The following is a 20,165-nucleotide window of genomic DNA, read 5'->3' on the forward strand; positions in this document are numbered from 1 at the left end:
CAAAGTATTAGAGTTTCAACTTCAACATCAGTCCTTCCAATGAACACCCAGGACTGATCTCCTTTAAGATGGACTGGTTGGATCTCCTTGCAGTCCAAGGGACTCTCAAGAGTATTCTCCAATATCACAGTTCAAAAGCATCAGGTGCTGGTATAAATACCAATAAACCCAAATATCGCTAAAATTAAAAAACAATTATGTAAAATATTTTTGCTGCTCAGACTTGCAATTTAAAAAATTAATATGGAGGGGGGTTGACAAGCAGGTAGTAGGTACTTTTGCTGTCAATGAAATGCCATATTGATAAAAACTTTTCAGCAGGCTACATTAGCAATGTGTTAACATGTTAGGCATTTCCACTCTGACCCAACAACTCTACTTCAGGAACACATCCTGAGTAGGTCTCAGCGGGGCAGAGAGGAGCGGGACCAGCATTTGCCGTGGGCGACAACCCAGTGCTTGTCACTAGGAGCCAGGAAGCAAATGCAGGGGCGGCTACATCCTGGAATGGTGCCGATGGAGAGTGAGGCACAGCCACGCCACGTGTCCGAGACACACGGGTGAGTGAGGAGGCAGGCCGCACAACGTGAGCAAGTGTTCACATTTTTGTAAAACAGAAGTAGGCTGACATAATCAAACGGAAGGCAATATACCCAATGTTCATCAAGCTGCTAGCAGTGGTGAACAGAGAGGGGTGGGGACCAGAACACTTGCACTCTATAAATTACACACCCACACCTTTTTAATGAGCATATATTAGTCTAATAAGCAGAAAAATACAAGTAAAAACAACAAATCATGATTAGTAAAGCGTTCCATAATTATTTTTAAATTTTTTAACATAGTGGATGATGGGTATAGCTCTGATTATTCTGTCCTTATTCATACAGACAGCGTATGAATCAGAGTAAGCGACAGGTCCACTGTTACGGATGAACAGCATCATAAGAGCTTTCACTTGGTTGTAACTTCCTCTCCAAACTCTGCTGCTCACGTCCGGGAATAGTGTGACGTCCACGCTAAGAGCTCACCCGGTGTCAGAAACCACCTCGGGGGCTGGAACACCCGGCGCCTGAGCAGCAGAGCGACCGTGGGAAGCGGAGGCAGCTCTGGGTCACCCAGCTAGGCTAGGCCAGGCCAGTGCCTCTGAAGACAGCTCACCGACTTCCGTGTTCCCCCCAAACCTGAGGTGTACGAAGGGAGCCGACGCTCACCCCGGGAGAGGGTGGGATTCCTCTGCAGACGACAGAGGGAAAGCAATCAGCAGGGACACTGGTGGGTCCGGGAGGCCCAGGCGTTTCCTCTGCTGCTGCCTCAGGGCCTGGCGGCTGTCTGAACACCCCTGGCCAGAAAACAGGCTGTGGCTCCTGCAGCCAGCAGTTACCAATAGCGATCACGTTATCACAAAAATGGGGAAGCTGTGGCTTCGGAAAGGGATGGGAGGAAAAGGACTCAATTTTCCAAAATCCAGATTCTTTTCTTCTACCTTCCTGAATAATTTGGGCAATTTTCGTCAAGTCCAAACGTAATTTCAGATGAGGTAGGCAGTTTGTCTGCTGCGCCGTCGTCCTCGCGGGCGCGGGCAGGCTGCGCCGTGGGAGCGCTCGCGTCCCGGGCGGGGGCAGCGCGGCGCCTGCGGGAGCTCCTCAGCTGGCTATCTTCTCAATCTCGTCCAAGTCATCCGTGTCCAGTCTTTCTATCTTCTTATCTGAGGGGAGAGAGGCGGGTTCAGAGAGCGCCCCGCACAGGTCACAGGGGACGCAGGCAGGGGAGGGGCAGCCGGCGGGCAGGGCCCGGGGCTCCCTGGGACGTGCCGCCCCCGCCGCGGGCCTCCCGGAGCCCCCGAGGCGCCCGGGACTGGGCGGGCACACGGCCGGCGGCGGCCAGGCCCCCGGCCCCTCGGCCCGGCCGAGCGCTCCGGGAGCGGGGAGAACCTCCTGTCCTGGGGAAGGGCCTCTCGGGGCCATGGCCACACCCCCTCCCCGCCTGCCCCCGCGACCTGGCCCCGGCAGGGGGCTCTCCCGGGACTCACTGAAATGCTCCTGGATTCTGTTCAGGATGTTCATGCTGTGCTTGCTGTCCACCATGTTCACCGCCAGGCCGCGCTTGCCAAAGCGGCCGGTGCGCCCGATCCGGTGCAGGTAGGTCTCGTTGTCCGGGTTCCCGTCCTTGTCCACCGGGAGGTCAAAGTTGATGACGACAGACACCTGCTCCACGTCGATCCCTGCGTGAGGGAAGAGTTGGACGCGAGTGAGGACGGGAGACAGAAATCGCCGCTGCCCAGTCAGGCCCACCCTCACCAAGCTCAGGCGGAAGGCAGGGTCTGCGACAGGCCAGCTCTGGGGCTGGGACACGGGCAGGTGGCAGGACCCAGAGGGAGAGGACGGGGCCGTCCCGCTGCTGGCCAAACTCCGGCATCAGTCGCACAGCCTCCGCTGGATCCGAGCATCTGGAGAAGCAGCTGACGCCGCGCTGGGGCCGCAAGAGCAGGCGCCGTCCTCGGCCACCAGCCAGGACTCCCGGCTTCTGTGGACGTTCTCCTCCGCTGAGGGAGCCCCACAGGCTCGCCCACAAAACAGCGTCTCCCCCAAACCACCGCAGCCTCCCACACACGATCTCTCTGCGGCCCCGAGCCTGGCGGGCCAGGACCCAGTCTCTGCTCACCGCGGGCACACACGTTGGTGGTGACCAGAACCTTCTCTTTGCCCTCTCGGAAGCGCTCAATCACTGCGGCCCTCTGCTCCACCACCATTTCACCGCTCAGCAGAGCCACCTGGTGGCCTTCTTTTGAGAGCTCCGCCGCCAGCCAGCTAGCTGTTTTGCGGGTCTGGAAGCAAGAAAACATTTGAGGAATGAAGGTACCTTAAGAGAATATTTTTGATCTGGAAGACCACTGAACCTTAGCAGTTAAGAGTTAAATGTCCTAAAATTGTTAACATGATGTGGTATAAAGGAAGTCACCTGGGTGATAAGTCTTAGAAAATATTTAACCTTGATATAACCACAAGGGGGAAAAAACTCAGAGACATCTAAAGACTAATTACTAGCTTGGCTGGACTCTTCAAGATGTCCACGTCATGAAAGGTGGAGAAACTGTTCTGTATTAAGGGAGTCTCAAGAGACGCAACACTACATGCAACAATCTCTACTGGCTCTTAGGCTTCACAGCAGCTACTAAATGCAAAAGAGGCCATTTCAGTATACATGGGGAAGGCGGCATACGGACGGACTTCAGAGGGGACGGCATCGTGAAAGGTGTGAGTGATGCTGTGCTCGTGCGGGACCACGCCTCATTCTCAGGAAGCATTTAGGTGGGAAATGTCCTGATATCTACGACTGACTTTAAAGTCGGCAGAAAGAAAAAGTACAGACAGCCCTACACAAAAGCTTATGGATAGGGCAAATGTGGCTAAATGCTGACAACAGGGGAAGGGCATAACAGTCCTCATTTCATATTGTTTTCATCTTTTCTGTGGGCTTGAAAGTTTCAGTCTGAGTTTGGGAGAAGGATGCCACTCTTGACAATTAAAAAAAAAAACTTACAAGTATCCCAATAATAGAGTAAGAGCTGTCTTATTCTTATATCCCATAACAGCATTTTGATGCTTTCTTCAGTGATCTTATACATTCCTGAAAAATTACACTAGCCACTATAAGTGGGGTCTATCCTTCCAATTTCTAAGTGTTTTCAGTTTGAGACTGGAAACCTGCTTATTTTCTTTTAATTTTCTAGCCTGTCACCCTGTTTAGTTTCTTACTTCCCCTACAAGTATCAGTTTTATTCACTTGGGCTTTCTAATGTATCACCTACACATGGCATTTAAGTTCAGGAGACTCTATGCTTAGACTATAGATATACCTCAGGATACTATGAAGAAACTGTTCCTTCCATCTTCACAAACCATTTCTTTTCCAGTCCCAGAGAAGGAACCTGGTCCTCTAAGTGGAGTTCCTCCCCAGCCCCCCAACCCTGCAGGCCTCCTCCTGCTGCTGCTGCTACTCACATGGCAGAAGATCATGGCTTGAGCAATGGTGATGGCCCCGTAGATATTACACAAGGCCTGGAACTTCTCATCTCTGCTGTTGCACAGGACGTAATACTGCTTGATGGTGTCCAGTGTCTCCTCCTCACGCTTCAGTTTGATGATGTTCGGGTCGGGCACTACTTTCTGGGCAAATTTCCAGACAGAGTCTTCAAAGGTGGCAGAGAAAAGCAGCATCTGGCAGTTCCTGGGCAGCATCCTGCAAGGGGAGCCCCAGGTGTCCAGCATGACCCTGACCCAGGCTTTCCCTGGAAGGACCAGGGCACAGCCTCCCCAGGCCTGATGACCTGCGTCCCCAGGAAGGGGCAGCAGGGAGCAGCTGTGGGGAGGAAGGGGGAGCAGACATGGGGCAGGGACGGGTGACCAAGAGTCCCTGAGTTTCCCTCCTTAACCCGGGCTGGGGGCGTGCTCAGTGCTGACTTGGAAATGGCCCATCAAACAAATGCCCCTGAGAGCTGTGAAGAGCCTGGCAGGGGCAAGAAGGGGAGTGTGAGGCAACAGGAGCAGGAACTGCAGGTCGGGAGCCGAGAAGTCCCTCCTGGCCCGAGGCCCTACCTCTGGATGCGGATGCTCTGATCTTGGTGGCCCTGAGTGGCTATCATCACGTCAGCCTCATCCAGAACAAACACCTTGATCTTCTTGGGGTCGATGAACTTGAGCTTGGAGCACCAGTCCAGAACGGTCCCCGGGGTGCCAATGACAATGTGCTCACTGATTTTCTGACCTCTTTCCACTGTGGAGACAAGATGTGTTCTGTGGGCACTTTTATCTAAAACTTTTGGGTTCTTCTGCTATAAAACGGCCATGACGACACCTGTCTCACTGCACTGTGGTTGGGAATAAATTGTACAGTGAATCTTCCATGCATGTTAGTTTCCTTTACCTACTTCCTCCTGTAATTTCCCATCATCCAGCTCTTTTTCTTTAGCATTACTCTTATTCTTTTTATATCATCCCTTCATTCATGCTTCACTGATTTCCTTATAAATTGGTAGTTCTGAGTCCTAGGATTCTGGCCCAGTGATTTTTTGCCTTGTTAGACATTCTAATTGTGTAGACGGTTTTCCTCAATACAAATTCTATTAGGGAAAAAAACCCACAACAGCACGTTACTCTCCAACTACAGCTGGTAGGAGTTGAAACTGCTTTATTCATCTGTCAAAATTACTAATGTATGGGACTTCCCTGGTGGTCCAGCGGTTAAGACCCCATGCTTCCGCTACAGGGGGCAGAGGTTCAAGACCCTGGTTGGGGAAGTAAGAACCTGCATGCCATGTGTCAACTGTTGCCCACTGCACCTCCATCCCCCAAAAAAGAAATTTACAACATTAAAAAAAAACTGACTAATGCCTGTAGCCTTCGATCAGCACTTCCACCATCAAGAATCAACCCTGCATGCATACGTGCTCGTGCTTAGTCACTCAGTCGTGTCCGACTCGCGACCCCATAGACTGGAGCCTGCTGGGCTCCTCTGTCCGTGGGATTCCCCAGGCAAGAATACTGGAGTGGGTTGCCATTTCCTTCTCCAGGGGTGCTCTAGGAAGGAGAACCAAATGGTTGAAGGGTATGGGAGAAAGAAAAGTTTCTACCATATACCCTTTTAATTTTGAAACACGTGAAAGTTTTTAACTTAAATTTTAAAAACAAAATTTAAAATTTGAGAAGGGGACTCTGGTTAGGAATACATCAACTCCACTGGAAGAGTTTTAAATGAACTCAACACACTGTGATTTTCACTGCACACTGCTGATCAGTCTACAATGAATTTTTTTTTAAATGGTACATTAAGTAGTTATTAATATATTAATATATAATTAATATAGAGTAATATATTAATCCCTCACACACAGTGAAGTCCCCTGCCATTATAAAACAATCTAGAGAAGATCCATGTTGTCACAAGGCTCCGGTACACCGCACATAGTTGCACCTGCCAGTTTGAGGCATCAAACACATACGAAGTGCCTAGCCTAATAATTTCTGGTTAAAGTGCTGTTGCTGCATGCTGAAACATGATGGTTTTCTCCAGGAAAAGTCCTTGTGTGATCATTTGTGTGTGAACTGTACTAGCCATTTTTGTTTGCTGACTGACAAACTATAGAAAATTAAGTAGGGAATCTGACATATACTTTCTTAAAAATGAACAAGGAGAGCCTGACTTTTCAGTGAAAACAATCGACTGTTATTTGCTGTCATGACAACACTTAAAGTGTAAGAGAAAATTAGAATTTTGGAAAACTTGTAGTGTTGCTGTAAACTTGAGAGTTTCTCTGTATGTAAACTCCTCTGAGTTGTTTGGTGGTGATATTAATGCATTTTAAATGCGATTTAAAATTCTGTATAATGAAATATGTCAACATTCTCAGCGTAACTCAGTAAGACATTTGGTGTTTTCCAAATGACCAAGGTATAATGTTAGAAAATTACTATTGCACAAAAAAGAGGCATTCAAAGTACAAGGGAGACCAAGGAATTTTAATGTAACAGTATGAAGAGGTCATTAATATGATTTCAAATATCACATGGCAATTATCTTTTACATAATTACCACTTGTTGGGTTTTGGTATGGCATCCTAAAAACAGTATCTGAAATTATAAGAAAGGCTAGATTTTCTTCATATTCTTCCAAAATAAGTACTTAGGGTCCTCAACAATGTTTAAGAGTGTAAGAGTCGAAAGGTTTAAGAATCGGTGCTCGAGGCGACTATAACTGGCTAATTGAAGGGACGTCCCTCTTCTCCTTGTCCAGGTAATGCCCACTGCCTCCTGAAGTGAGTGTGCCTGTGTATACTCCCCGCTGGAGCACGTGAGCATCCCAGCCCTACATCTCGGCCAACACTTGGTTTGTCAGACTCTCTCATTTCCGCCATCTGAGAGGCATATAGCGGTTTCAACCGATGTTTCCCTGATGACTAATGAAGCTATTCGTCTTTTCCCATTGACCAGCCATCTGAATTCCTTCTTTAGTGAGAAGTCTGTTCACCTGGGCCTCTTTTGTCCATTTTCCTATTAGAATGACTACTTTTTTCTAATTGATTTGCAGTTATATATATTCTGATAACTTCCCCATTACCAATTTTCTACCTGTCCTCCTATTTTAACCACGTTCTCTACATTCTGCAGAAAAAAGAATTGGTGGAAGGATTTCTGATTTGATAAGAACTGTACATGCTCTTAGATCACTCTTACTAAAGCTGTTTACTGAAGAAAGGGATCTGATCCAACCTACCATCTTCCCTGCTTACTCTCTTGTAGGCAGCTTTCAGAACTCTGGATGCTGAATTCAAACCTTGCCTCCTCAGGGAAACACTTCACACTTTAAGAACCCCATGACTCAGGCAGGGATTTTTTTTTTTTAACAACTTAAAATCTTATTTTAAGAGTGGAGAGAATTATTAAGAAATCGGCATTTAAATAAATTTGCTGAAATCCATACTGGGCTCCAAGGTCAGACTGAACCGGAAAGCTGAATATCATCACCTCATCTTCAAAATTCAAACACCCCACCCACTGCCTGAGCTCAGGACCTGGGTCTTGCCCTTTTATACTCACATTTATTGCCTCGAACAGCATAAGCAAGCTTTAGTTCTGGATGAAATTTGCCCATTTGTTCAATCACTTTTCCTGTCTGCAGCGCCAGCTCATACGTCGGGGAGAGGCACAGACACTAACGGGCAGATCACAGGAGATGAGTTTAGAAAAACCTTGCGGCAGCTGACAGCAGGCTCTAGAGCAGCAGGGACACTGGTATCAGTACCACCTGAACAGTGTGGGCAGCCCCGTCCTCATCAACCAGGCCTGCGTGTCAGCTGTAGGCGGAAGCCTTCAGCAGGGAGGCCTGGCTTGGCAGATGCTGTCAGAAGCCACGTTTAAGGCTGCTGCTTTGAATCAACTCTACCCATGGAAGGGCCTGTTGTGCCATTAGGCTTTGCCTGAGGAACAGTCTGAGGCATCAGAAGCATTCAGATTCCACCAGGGATGCCCTTGTCAACCACCACCCTGAGATGGCAACGCCCTTCCAGGGCCCCCAGGACCCCCTCACCTGCGGGTACCTCTCTGCTGGCTCCACCCGGCTGAGCATGGCCAGGACGAAGGCAGCCGTTTTACCAGTACCCGACTGCGACTGGGCAATCAGGTTCTGCGGGCTGGACCCAGAAGGAACAGAGATGAGGATAACATTGGTTAGAAACAATCAAGTGTCCAAGTGTTCTTTCTAGGCGGTAGGAAAAGGCATTTTTTCCTCATTCAGGTTTTCTGCCTTGAGCACAATGATAAATTTTTTATATGGTGTTAAAAAAAACCTGCTTAAATATTAAGGGAAATGATGATTATTTTAGATGGGCTCACACTAAAAAATATTCATTCTAGACTCTAGTGCAGCTAGAGTTCCCTGGTTTTATACCCCAAGAGGCCAGTGGGAATTCAGACTGCAGAGTAAGATCTGGGCAAATCTCACTGCCTGATGTGTCTTCAGGACTCGGCTCCTTCTGTGTGCTCCCTTTTCTCACCTTCATGGAAAATGTAAGATACTAAATCGGATGCTTCAGAGGAAACTTTCATATTTCACTTCATGTAGTTCAGTGTCATGGGAACAGCTGGCATTTTCATCATCAGAAAACAAAAATAATAAAAGGCTTCTCGGCTTTTTGGCTAAGATCAAGTGGTGGCTCAGATGGAAAGCATCTGTCTACAATGTGGGAGACCTGGGTTCGATCCCTGGGTCGGGAATTTCCCTGGAGAAGGAAACGGCAACCCACTCCAGTACTCTTGCCTGGAAAATCCCATGGACAGAGGAGCCTGGTGTCCATGGGGTCACAAAGAGTTGGACACAACTGAGCAACTTTACTGAATGAAAAAACTTGCTATGTAAAGTATGATACCATTTATCTAAGGTTTAAAAATATGCCAACTACTCATTAAATCCTTAGGGAAACATACGTACGTAGTAAAAGGAGAGACACCCCACTTCCGTGACGCGCTCTTGGGTCGGGGAGGGGGCTGTGAGTGGAGAGGGTTACACAGGGACTGCATCTGTCAACTAGATTAATGATGCTTTATTTCTCGTCAGGATGCGTTACAGAAATGTTCCCGGTATGGTTCCTCATACTTTTTTGAAGGCCTCAAAATTTTCAAAATTATTTTTAAAAGTGTTTAAAATGGCACTGACTTTCTCTAGCAGTTTTTATTAAGTGGAAAAGGCAGAAACTGTGTTGAATTGCACCTGACTCTCTCACCACCGGTCCCAGCTGTTTCCCTGAAGAAGCTTGTTGCTCCCAACGGCACACCTTATGCTCAGGAACACTACACTCTTGGTGGGAGATGTGAAATCCCATCCTGGAGACGCGTACCAGGGTCTGTATACTTACGGCTCAGCAAGCATCATGGGTAACGCATTCTCTTGTATCTTGGATGGCCGATTGAAGCCCATGGCATAGACTCCCTGGAGAAGCTGTGGTTTCCTAGGAGGCCGGAGAGAGAGAGGATGGTTCCTAGTTGCTGCAACTGTTTTAAAGACCTAAGATTTTATTTTTCCCTATATCTAGCAAAGAGTGATACTTTCTATCTCCATCAGACATATCTTCCTGTGCCTTAAAAAATACTAACTAAAAACAAAACCAACATCTTTTCCTACTAAATCTTGATCTGAAACTATTATGCAATTTATAAAATCCAGGCTAGTTTCCTTTCTTAAGAGAAATTCATCTTTCAGTAGACCCACAAATTTGATTGGCCTGGATTCTGTAAGAATGGTTCCTATTAATTCAGAGTATAAAATGAATTATGAAAGATATCTAAAAGCAAACACTGCTTACTATACCGCTAAGATACAGAAGTCCCTTTAGGGAATGAGACTCCGGTTTTTCACTTCTCAGTGTGGGTGCTCCACTGAGCCACAGTGATGTTGTGTTCCACGGGCCTTCCAAAAAAGCCAGCTGCACGAGGACTCGGGACAATTGAGAGGTAAGAAAATTGATTCAGCCAGTTTCTAGTAGATAGGTAAAGGAAGCTAAGTTCTCATACTGAACTTTACAACTGCTCAGATTTGCTATGTCTAGTCGAAATCAAGACTGCTGCTACTAAGTCACTTCAGTCATATCTGACTCTGTGTGACCCCATAGACAGCAGCCCACCAGGCTCCCCAGTCCCTGGGATTCTCCAGGCAAGAACACTGGAGTGGGTTGCCATTTCCTTCTCCAATGCATGAAAGTGAAAAGTGAAAAAGAAGTCGCTCAGTCGTGTCCGACTCTTAGCGACCCCATGGATTGCAGCCCACCAGGCTCCTCTGTCCACGGGATTTGCCAGGCAAGAGTACTGGAGTGGGGTGCCATTGCCTTCTCCAAAATCAAGACTAGAGAAGCACCAACTTCTTATATAAGTAGCTACACAACAAATATCAATTAAAGCTGTTCTTATAGCACATTTGTAATAAGCTCTCTGCTACTTCTAAATTGACAGGATGTTTAACAAAAATCACACCAGATTATTATTAAAGAAACATCAAATCAAGGCAAGAATGTTCTCTAAGCCTTCCTTAGTGTTCAGCTGGCCTCTGGTGGTTCTCAGACACAAAGAACTTTGAAAATTAACGCACTTCCATTTGGAAGAAAAGGCTGTGAGGCTTGGCAGGTTCTGATTTAGTTGCCAAGGAAACAAAGTCACTACTGAAAGAGGACTCAAGTGATCCAGGGACTTTCAGTGGTTCATTATTTTCCTTTTATTTTGCGTATCTTTTCAGTACAAAATAGACCAAGTATAGAGGTGGCCTAGGTTTTATTCTTTGTTTCGTTTGGCTACTAACAATTAAATCAAAACAGAACTTGCCTTTTCAGAGGCCAGTTCATCACTGGTTGACCTGAGAGCTCCAGTCCTTTAAATGAAAGACCACTGATGCTAGGAAAGGCAAGCTGTCAGAGCACGTCGAGCTGCTCTGACAGAATTTATGAAGAGAAGCAGATAACAAATTTACTGAAAAAAGCCCTTGACAGAGAAAACACACATTGAAAAGTATTATTTCCTGGGGAGAAAAAAAAGGCCACACTTTAAAAACCTTACTCTTAGCTATTGCTTCATTAACACCTTGATTTGGCTTCTAGTTAGTTCTCTGACTTTAAGTGTGTACGTGTGGGCAATGAACAAGACAAAGAATCCATTCATTCCACCACTTTCTCATTCACCAGCTATTCTGTCTATGATTTGGGTGCTGGCAAGCAGCAAGAACGGCAGCTATGTCTTGTATTACTCATAACACCCAGCAGTGTCATGTACATAAACCAATGACCCATAAATGCCTCTTTACTAACTTACTGAAGGGAATGGAAGACCTGGTATGACGTTACGCAATTCTCTGCGTTTCGAGGAAGGACATGTTAGAAGTCATTCTCAGCACAGTGCATAAATGTACACACTTAAGGCTTGATCCTGGGTTCCGGATTTTTTGAAAGAATTCTGTAACACTGAAGGCTGATTGTCACTATAGTTACGGGGAATCCGGCACAGGCTTTTTGGACAGATTTTATAAAAGTAGATAAACTTTTCTTAACACTGTAAACCCTATAGTCTAACAAAAGGGCTTACCTAATAAGAAATGTTCCTGACATCCAGAAATCACCTGTCAGCCAATATTTTATTGAAAGTTCTAAGAGCATAAAAGAAAAAAGACTTTCAGCTATGATGAATAAATCTGTGGCATTTAAAATTCCCTAAGGAGGAAAACTGGGTTGCCAAGAGACAAGGGTGGAGGGAGACCATCACTTTTTCATACTTTTAAACTTTTGAATCATGTGAATTATTAACTAGTCAAAGAAAGTAAATATATATTAAGATTTTTTTTAAAAGGTCTCTGAGATACTAAGTCTTACAAAAGAAGAACTAGCAAGGATCAGTCGTTCAAAGGTCAGATACTCACAGCCGAAGCTCCTCGAAGGACTTGACTGAGTAGAGTGGGGAGTTGGGATCCCGCTGCAGGACTTCCACTTGGTTGGTGTTATCAACAAGGTTGCTTCTGATCAGCTTGTTGAGTAAGGACTGGGCGGCTCTGTCCTCTGTAGGAAAAAACCAACTCATCAGGCAAACCCCACGTCTGCACCCACCCCTGGATAGCCCAGCAAGGTGGGAGAAAACCACAATCACACCAACAAGTCTCACTTTAACTCCTGATCCCTAGACGCAAGTGGGCTGAGTGGCTGGGCAAGTCTTTATGTCTCTATACACCACCCATTCACTCGTCTCCCTTCTTCAGTTTCTGACCTCTCCGCTTTTTCACTGCCCCGAGAAGTAAACCTAGTCAGAAGCACCTCCACACGCTGTGGTGACCACCCACACACCCACCCGTGTCTGTGGGCGTCCTCTCTCTGCCTTCGCTGCTGTTAACTATGGATGGACAGTTATGCTCCTGAGCCCATCCCGTCTTGCGGACAAGGACGTTTCTCCCAGCGGGGACCCTTCTCTCCTGCATTCTGTCTCTCCCTCTACGAGATCATTCCCCCCAGCACGTGTACACGTTTTGCCAGCTCTCATCATAAACCTTCCTCCTCTATCCTACATGCCAATCCACTGACCGCCCCAATTCTCTGCTCCCCTTTTGGAGCATTCCCTCACAGGGCTGTCTATACTTAGGTCTCCACTTCCTATTCTCCCCAGAGTGCACACTTCAGAGGTTTTTTCATTTAATCTCCCCACTTGACTTCAACAGCCCCTTGTCAAACTCATCAATGACTTCTACATTCTAAATCAACTGAGTAGCCAATTTTTAGTTAACTTATCACCTACACATGACTACCTTTGAAACACTTCCTTCTTCCGGTCTCTGGGACACCACCCTCTATTGGTGCTATCTCACGGATTGTTCTCAGTCTGCTTGGCTGAGTCCCCTTCATCTCCTCAGTCTTATAACTCACAGTGCCTCTGGCTCCAGAGAGGCAAGTCCTAGGTGACAGGGTTTCAAAGATTAGTTACCTTTCTCTTCTTCATCTGTTTTCTCTGGAGTGGCATTGGTTTTGATAACACCTACACAAGAAAACAGTTATTGTAATCAGAAAGGGAAATATCAAATCCATTCAAAAGGTAGGACAATACAAATATCAGACCTTATTTAAGTGATCAAAATGTAAATAGTTGGGTTTCTTTATGTTTAGTGGATTTTAATTCTAAGTTTAGTGCATAAGAAAATTCAAATTTCTAGAAATGTTGGTTGACTTCAGAGTGATGTCACCTCTGACTTCCTTAACCTAATTTAAAATATACCATTATGTTAGCACACACAATGAGACGTAAGAAAGAAAATAAAGGTATTAAAAATTAAAAGGAAGTAAAATCATCCCTTTTGGTAGAATATGTGATTGTAAACTTGCAGGACTAAGAGTATTAACTTAAAAATTACTACAAAATACATAAACAGAAAACAGTAGCTTTTATAAATACAGGTATTACTGAAGAGATACTATTTATAATAGCAACTAAGAGATAAAATACTATATCTAGAAATAAAGCTAGCAGAAAATATATGAAGAAAAATGTTAATAAAACTCATAAACTGATGCAAAGAGATAAGGCTCAAAAGCCTATAAATAAATTAAAATGTAACTCTGACATATTCAATTAACCCAAAAGAAAGCAGGAAGAGGCAGAGAAACAAAATATGAAGGCACAAACAGAAAATAAATAGTAAAATTGCTAACCTAAAGCTAACAGCATCAATAATTACCTTAAATGTAAATGGATAAAATACTCCCATTAAATGACAGTGAGGAAAAAAAAAAAAGACAGTGATTATTAGAACGGATTTAAAAAACGCAAGATCCAACTGTCAGCTGTTTATAAGAGGCACACTTTTTGTTTTTAATTGAGGTACAGTTGATTGTACAATACTGTATTAGTAAATATTGCATTGTATTGTATTCAGGTATGCAACATAATGATTCAAAATTTTTATAGATTATACTCCTACAAGAGGCACTTAAATGTAAAGACATAGTTCTAATGACATGGATGAAACTGGAGCCTATTATACAGAGTGAAGTAAGCCAGAGAGAAAAACACCAATACAGTATACTAACACATATATATGGAATTTAGAAAGATGGTAATGATAACTCTGTATGTGAAACAGCAAAAAAGACACAGATGCATAGAGCAGTCTTTTGGACTCTGTGGGAGAGGGCGAGGGTGGGATGATTTGGGAGAATGGCATTGAAACATGTAAATTATCACATGTGAAACAAATCGCCAGTGCAGGCTTGATGCATGAGACAGGGTGCTCAGGGCTGGTGCACTGGGATGACCCAGAGGGAGGGGACGGGGAGGGAGGTGGGAGGGGGGTTCAGGATGGGGAACACGTGTACACCCGTGACAGATTCATGTCAATGTAGGGCAAAACCAATACAATATTGTAAAGTAAAAAAATAAATAAATAAAACTGAGATTAAAAAATAAACAAATTCTTAAAAAAAAAAAAGACCAATAAGTTGAAAGTCAGAGGATGGAAAGAGATGCAACCAGTAAGCATATGAGGGCTGGATTAGCTCAGGTAATGCAGATTTCAAGAAGAAAATCATCACCAAAGATAAAAGAGGATAGTTTGTTTTGTTTTTTAATTAAAAAAATAATTTTATTTGTTTGTGTGTGTATTTATCTGGGGGGGCCTGTGCTGGGTCTCTGCCGCTGTGCCGGCTTCTCTCCAGAGTCAGCAAGCCAGGCTGCTCTAACTGTGGTGCCCGCGCGTCTCTCACTGCAGTGGGTTCTCCTATGCAGAGCACAGCTTCTGGGGCATGCAGGCTTCCACAGCGGCAGCGTGTGCGCTCAGCAGTCTCGGCTCCTGGGATCTAGAGTCCCAGGCTCAGTAGTTACGGCACACGGGCTTAGCTGCTCCACGCCATGTGGACTCTTCCCAGATCAGGGATCAAACCTGGGTCTCCTGCATTGGCAGGCGGATTCTTTATCATTGAGCCACCTGGGAAGCCCAAATAAGAATATTTCTAAAGGATCCATTCATCAGGAACACACAAATGTGAATGTACCTGGCAACAGATCTGTAAAACACAGGAGGCCAAAACTGACAAGATTAAAGGGAGAAATAGACTATTCCACAATTACAGTTGGAAATTTCAATACCTGTCTTTCAACAACTGAAAGAACCAGACCAAAAAGCAAACAAACAAAAAGCAGTCAAGACACAGAAGATCTGAGCAACACTCTCAACAAAGACTCAGCGCAGCTAGCTTGGTAAGTTTTTTTTTTTTTCAATCTGGAAAACTAATGTATCCTTGTCAGTCATGAAACTGTTAGGCAGGTAGAACAGGAAACAGGAGTCCAGAATGGCGGTGGCTAAAAGACAAGAAAGGGGAAAGCCCGAGAACACAGAACAAAGGAAGGTCCGAGGACCTGAGTGAGGACCTCAGGTAGACCGAACAGCACTCCTGGCTGGCCCGATTTACACAGGGCAGGCCCGGGGGAGGAAAAGACACAAAGAGAGGGGCCAAAGGGCCAGGGGTCTCCCCCGGCCCCGCCGGGTGCTCGCCTTCCCCCACTCCTCTTCGCGTCTTTGGGTCCGCATGCCCTCACGCCTCGAGGATGGATTTTCCTGCTATTTTCTAAATAAAATAAAGCTGTAACACAGAGCTGTAACACTGATCTAAGAGCTGTAACATGGTCTGTCCAAGACCCGAGAGCTATGACACGCCGAGGGCTCTAACGTCCGTCGCTTCAAATTTTTGTTGAGACGAGACAGAACCGAGGAGAATACACTCGCCTGACAAAACTGAATTTACTGGCTCTCAAAGCTGCATTTGTGTATTTGCTGACATCTGCCAAAGGTGCTAAGTGAAAGCTGCTTTCTACACTGCAGCCAAGAGTGCAAAGCAGAAGCACACAGGTAGACTGTAGTTCCTTGTGACTCACCATTGGTATCTGGTTTGACTTTTTCTTCCTTAATCTGCAAATTACTCATCTGAATGGGAATGAAAAGAAACACTTAAGAGCAGAGACACCTGATAACAGAATACCATGAGTTACAACTGACTGTTAAACATCGGGTTTGAGCTTCAAGGGTTCACTTATTCAGGGATAAATACTAACTACAGTATTACTCAACCCAAGGCTGGTTGAATGTGGGGCCACATATACAGAGGTGCTACGTTATTCGGGGATTTTCAACTGCAGTGTGGGTTGGGGGCTCATAACCCCTAAATTGTTCACTGATCAATTACATTTATCAAGCTAATGCACTTAAGTCTAAATGGTAAAATAAAAGGGGTCTTACCCAACCAGATGGCACCTCACTCCAGTATTCTTGCCTGGAAAATCCCATGGATGGAGGAGCCTGGTAGGCTGCAGTCCATGGGGGTCGCAAAGAGTCAGACACGACTGAGTGACTTCACTTCACTTTCACTTACCCAACCATTAGGAAGCAGTGTTTTAAAACATTTATTTACACCAGCCACTCAAGAAACAGAATGGATAAAACCAGATATGAGTATGTTTAGGTCTATATTTGTATTATTCATAGGGTCGTAGGTTAAAAAAGATTTGAAACCAATTCTCAGTAACTGTCTTTAGGGAATACCTGATGCTGAAAACTAGTTTTAAACTCTAGAGTACAAACCATAATCTTTATAATACTTTTTTATTTATTTGTGGTAACTGTCAGTTTTACACCCCTGATCTGATTCTGCCTGAACTCCAGTGCCAAATCTCTAAATGCTTCATGGGTACTGTATACACAGGACTTAACACAGCAGGTCTGACTGCTAGCCTTCAGAAAGCCAGCTTGGAAAGCTGAACCCTGGCCGGCTCCTGGGAGCCTGGATGATGAGAAGGTTCCCACCATTCCCAAAACTGCTGAAGGGTTCACTATGTTTCTAAAAACATATGATGGTTTATGGTAACAGCTGCTTTCCTTCCAGGAGTCTGGAATTTTGGTACCTGCGAGGCAAAAAATGACCATGTGACAGGCCCCCAATAAAAACCCTGAGCACTTAGTCTCTAAGAAGCTTTTCTGACAACACTTCTTGTGTGCTGTTACTAACTGTGGCTAGAGGAATTAAGCAGGAATAAAATGGAGCTTCTGACTCCTCTAGGAGAGGACTGTTGCAAGCTTGAGACTGGTTTCCTCTGGACTTTTCAACATGGCCTTTTCCTTTTGCTAATTTCGCTTTTCATTGCAATAAATCACAGCTGTGAGCACAGTCACATGCTGAGTCGAGAGTCCTCTGAGGGAACCACTGAACTTGGACACCTCTTGGTGACTCGCAACACAGGTACTTACCAAGTTGTCTCCTTATTTCAAATTCAGAACTGGCGACCCTGTACTCATCACCCGACACATCAAATCTGCTGTTCCTCCCACTCCCCTAAACCTCTTATTAGCACTTGATTAAAACCACCTTGTGGGATCCAGGTTGAAAACTGTAACCTATGCTTTCTCTCTCTTCTCTTCTTTCTCCTAAATCTTTTGTTGTTGTTGTTTAGTTGCTGAGTTATGTTCAGCCCTAGTGCGACCCCCGGGGACTGCAGCCCGCCAGGCTCCTCTGTCCATGGGATTTCCAACAAGAATACTGGAGTGGGTTGCCATTTCCTTCTCCAGGAGATCTTCCCGACCCAGGGATCAAACACCCATCTCCTGCACTGGGAGGCTGATTCTTTACCAGTAAGCCACCATGGAAGCCATCTAAATCGTTATACCTCCACAATTATCTCTTAAATCCAACCCTTCACCTACACTTTCACCATTCAATGCAGACCCTCTATCTCTGGACTATTAATTTCCACACTGATCTTTTCTTTAGACACCACTCCTAATATATTCTGTTCTCTGTAGTCCAGTAATTCTTGCTAGTCCTTAGATCTAATCTTGTCAGTATCCTTAAAATTGCCCAAACCTTTCAAATAAAGCCTCTCCTCCGTAAGTTCTTTGTTAAGGTCTAAAATACACTCTCTATTTTCAACACTGCTCCTACTACAACCCAATAACCTTACGTTGCAGCAAAAATTATTCTGACTCCTGTTCTCTGTACAAGTCCAGCACTTTGGGACATTCTGTTCTAAAATGCTGTTTGCCTTCATCTCTCTTAATTACTGTAATATCCAGCACAAATATAAACTTCTTCACAAGGAATTTCCCTGACTTTCTTACTCATAAACATTGTCTTCCCACTCTCTGAATTCACTTCTAACATGACTCTCATCATTTTCACAATTCCCACCAGTTAGCCTTCTTAACTTGACCATAAAGCTTCTTCCTATGCTTCCCTGGATGTAGTTCATTTCAACTACCTGCTGAGAAACTGACAATCTTCCCAAAGCAATAAATAGTGACTGGAAAAGGGTTGTAATTTAGGCATTAAAAGGTTACATAAGACTTCAGACTACACAAAGCAACACAAAGAAAGAACCCCTATATTCTTAAAATCAATAGTCCATTACCACCAAATCAACATACCTTAAAGAGGTAAGAACAGAGTCAGTTTACACTATGATTACCTTCCCGTTGAATGGATCTTCATTAATTAAAGAACCAATGCATGAAATTAAATGTCATTTTAAACACCGATGAAACAATTTTTAGTGCCTCCCGCAACGTTTGCAACAGATTGAAACACTAAATATAAAGCTGTATCCGTTATTCTGCAAAGTGATACAAACTGCCAACAATGTTAAGTAGGCATCTGAAAATTGGTAAAATAAGAGTAACATAGAATCACTCAGAAAACAGAATCAGCACTGTTCCTTTCCTTAAAATCCCCACTGAGAAGGAGGTGCAATATAGGAAAGACAGTATACAGAGCAAGCACAGGATAAAGTCTTTAACTGGCTCGGATCAAAGGAAAAGGCTCCATACTGGCCTCTTCCGCCTTAGTCGCAAATCAGGGCTAACAGACTCCCCGCAGCAAACCTTCGGGGTGCGCAGGCCCCGGGTCTGCCCAACCCAGACAGCTCCGCGGACCCCAAGCAGTGTCAGCTTGGGCCCTCCTACTACGCTCGCCCCGCCTGGAGCTGAAGCCACTGACCGACTTGACAGCCGCTTCCTGCTCGTCCACTGCCAGGGCCCACGAGTCGGTGGCCATGGTCCCGGCGGAGGAAGGCCGACTTGGGAAACACACACAGCGGCTAGCGCAAAAGCACCAGCCCCGGCCCGGCTGCAGGCGCCAGACCCACACTCACGCGGGCCGGAAGCGGCAGTTCACGAAGATGACGTCAGTTCCCTTACGTCACCACTCCGCGCCGCGCGGGGCTTTGCCCCGCCCCTCCTGCGCCCGCCTGCCCTTTCCGCTGACTGCCTCAGGAGCGGCCTCGTTATCCCTTAAAATCCGTAAGTTCTGTGGAGTGAAACTCCACGCCCTCATTTTTCTGCCTCACGTCACATTGCCGAAACCTCAGTCTGTTTTTAAGTTTGACACATCCTGTAGTGTGTGTGTCTCTGAGCTGTAAGGCTTTGCACAAAGGAAAGTCCCAGAAGAAAACTGTGTGGTGCCTTCAAAATATATTACTCTAGAGCACATTTCTAATCATTGCAACATTTATGTCAAAATGTGTATTAGTATCCTAAGCTCACTATCTCTTAAAAAGGCTTCTAGCTATAGTGTCTCTAAAAATTCTTAGCTTCTATAAGCTTTAGTAAAATATGCTAACTTTACAACATTCCTTAAATCTTTAACTTCTATTCTAATTATTTCTAAGCCCTAAATATAGTAGACTCCTTTGCCATAAACATTTTCCTCACAAATAGGCTGCAGATAGCAGTCCCTCCTATGGCCTCAAGCTGCGGCCTATGTGCTCATCCTGGAACAATCTTTTGTAAAAGTCCTTAAACAAATGTCAATGACTAACTTTATGAATTATTCTCTGAGCACAGCTGCAGAAGGCTTTGTGCCTTCTCATGCTCCTCTCAAGAACAATAGTTCAGTTCAGTCGCTCAGTCGTGTCCAATTCTGTGCGACCCCATGAATTGCAGCATGCCAGGCCTCCCTGTCCATCACCAACTCCTGGAGTTCACTCAGACTCACGTCCATTGAGTCAGTGATGCCATCCAGCCATCTCATCCTCTGTCGTCCCCTTTTCCTCCTGCCCCCAATCCCTCCCAGCATCAGAGTCTTTTCCAATGAGTCAGCTCTTCGCATGAGGTGGCC

General features: G+C 45.3%; 1 protein-coding gene across 2 annotated transcripts; it reads right to left on the reverse strand.

Annotated features, from left to right (window-relative positions):
- Positions 725–19,229, reverse strand: DDX19A (DEAD-box helicase 19A). 2 transcript variants are annotated; one of them, XM_018061686.1, is made up of 12 exons: positions 19,047–19,229; positions 15,940–15,988; positions 13,000–13,050; positions 11,951–12,086; positions 9,411–9,503; positions 8,087–8,189; positions 7,597–7,711; positions 4,599–4,776; positions 4,005–4,242; positions 2,665–2,827; positions 2,033–2,224; positions 725–1,708 (listed from the first exon to the last, which is right to left on the reverse strand). In XM_018061686.1, exons 1-12 carry the CDS (start codon positions 19,101–19,103, stop codon positions 1,647–1,649), a joined length of 1,437 nt encoding a protein of 478 aa, XP_017917175.1. In that variant the 5' UTR covers positions 19,104–19,229; the 3' UTR covers positions 725–1,646. The 2 variants fall into 2 exon arrangements, with proteins under 2 accessions (XP_017917175.1, XP_017917176.1); XM_018061687.1 differs by lacking the exons at positions 13,000–13,050; positions 15,940–15,988; positions 19,047–19,229 and adding an exon at positions 11,620–11,680 and having other exon boundaries at positions 11,951–12,066.

This window comes from Capra hircus, chromosome 18, assembly GCF_001704415.2.
Source record: "Capra hircus breed San Clemente chromosome 18, ASM170441v1, whole genome shotgun sequence".
Taxonomy (NCBI): Eukaryota; Metazoa; Chordata; class Mammalia; order Artiodactyla; family Bovidae; genus Capra; species Capra hircus.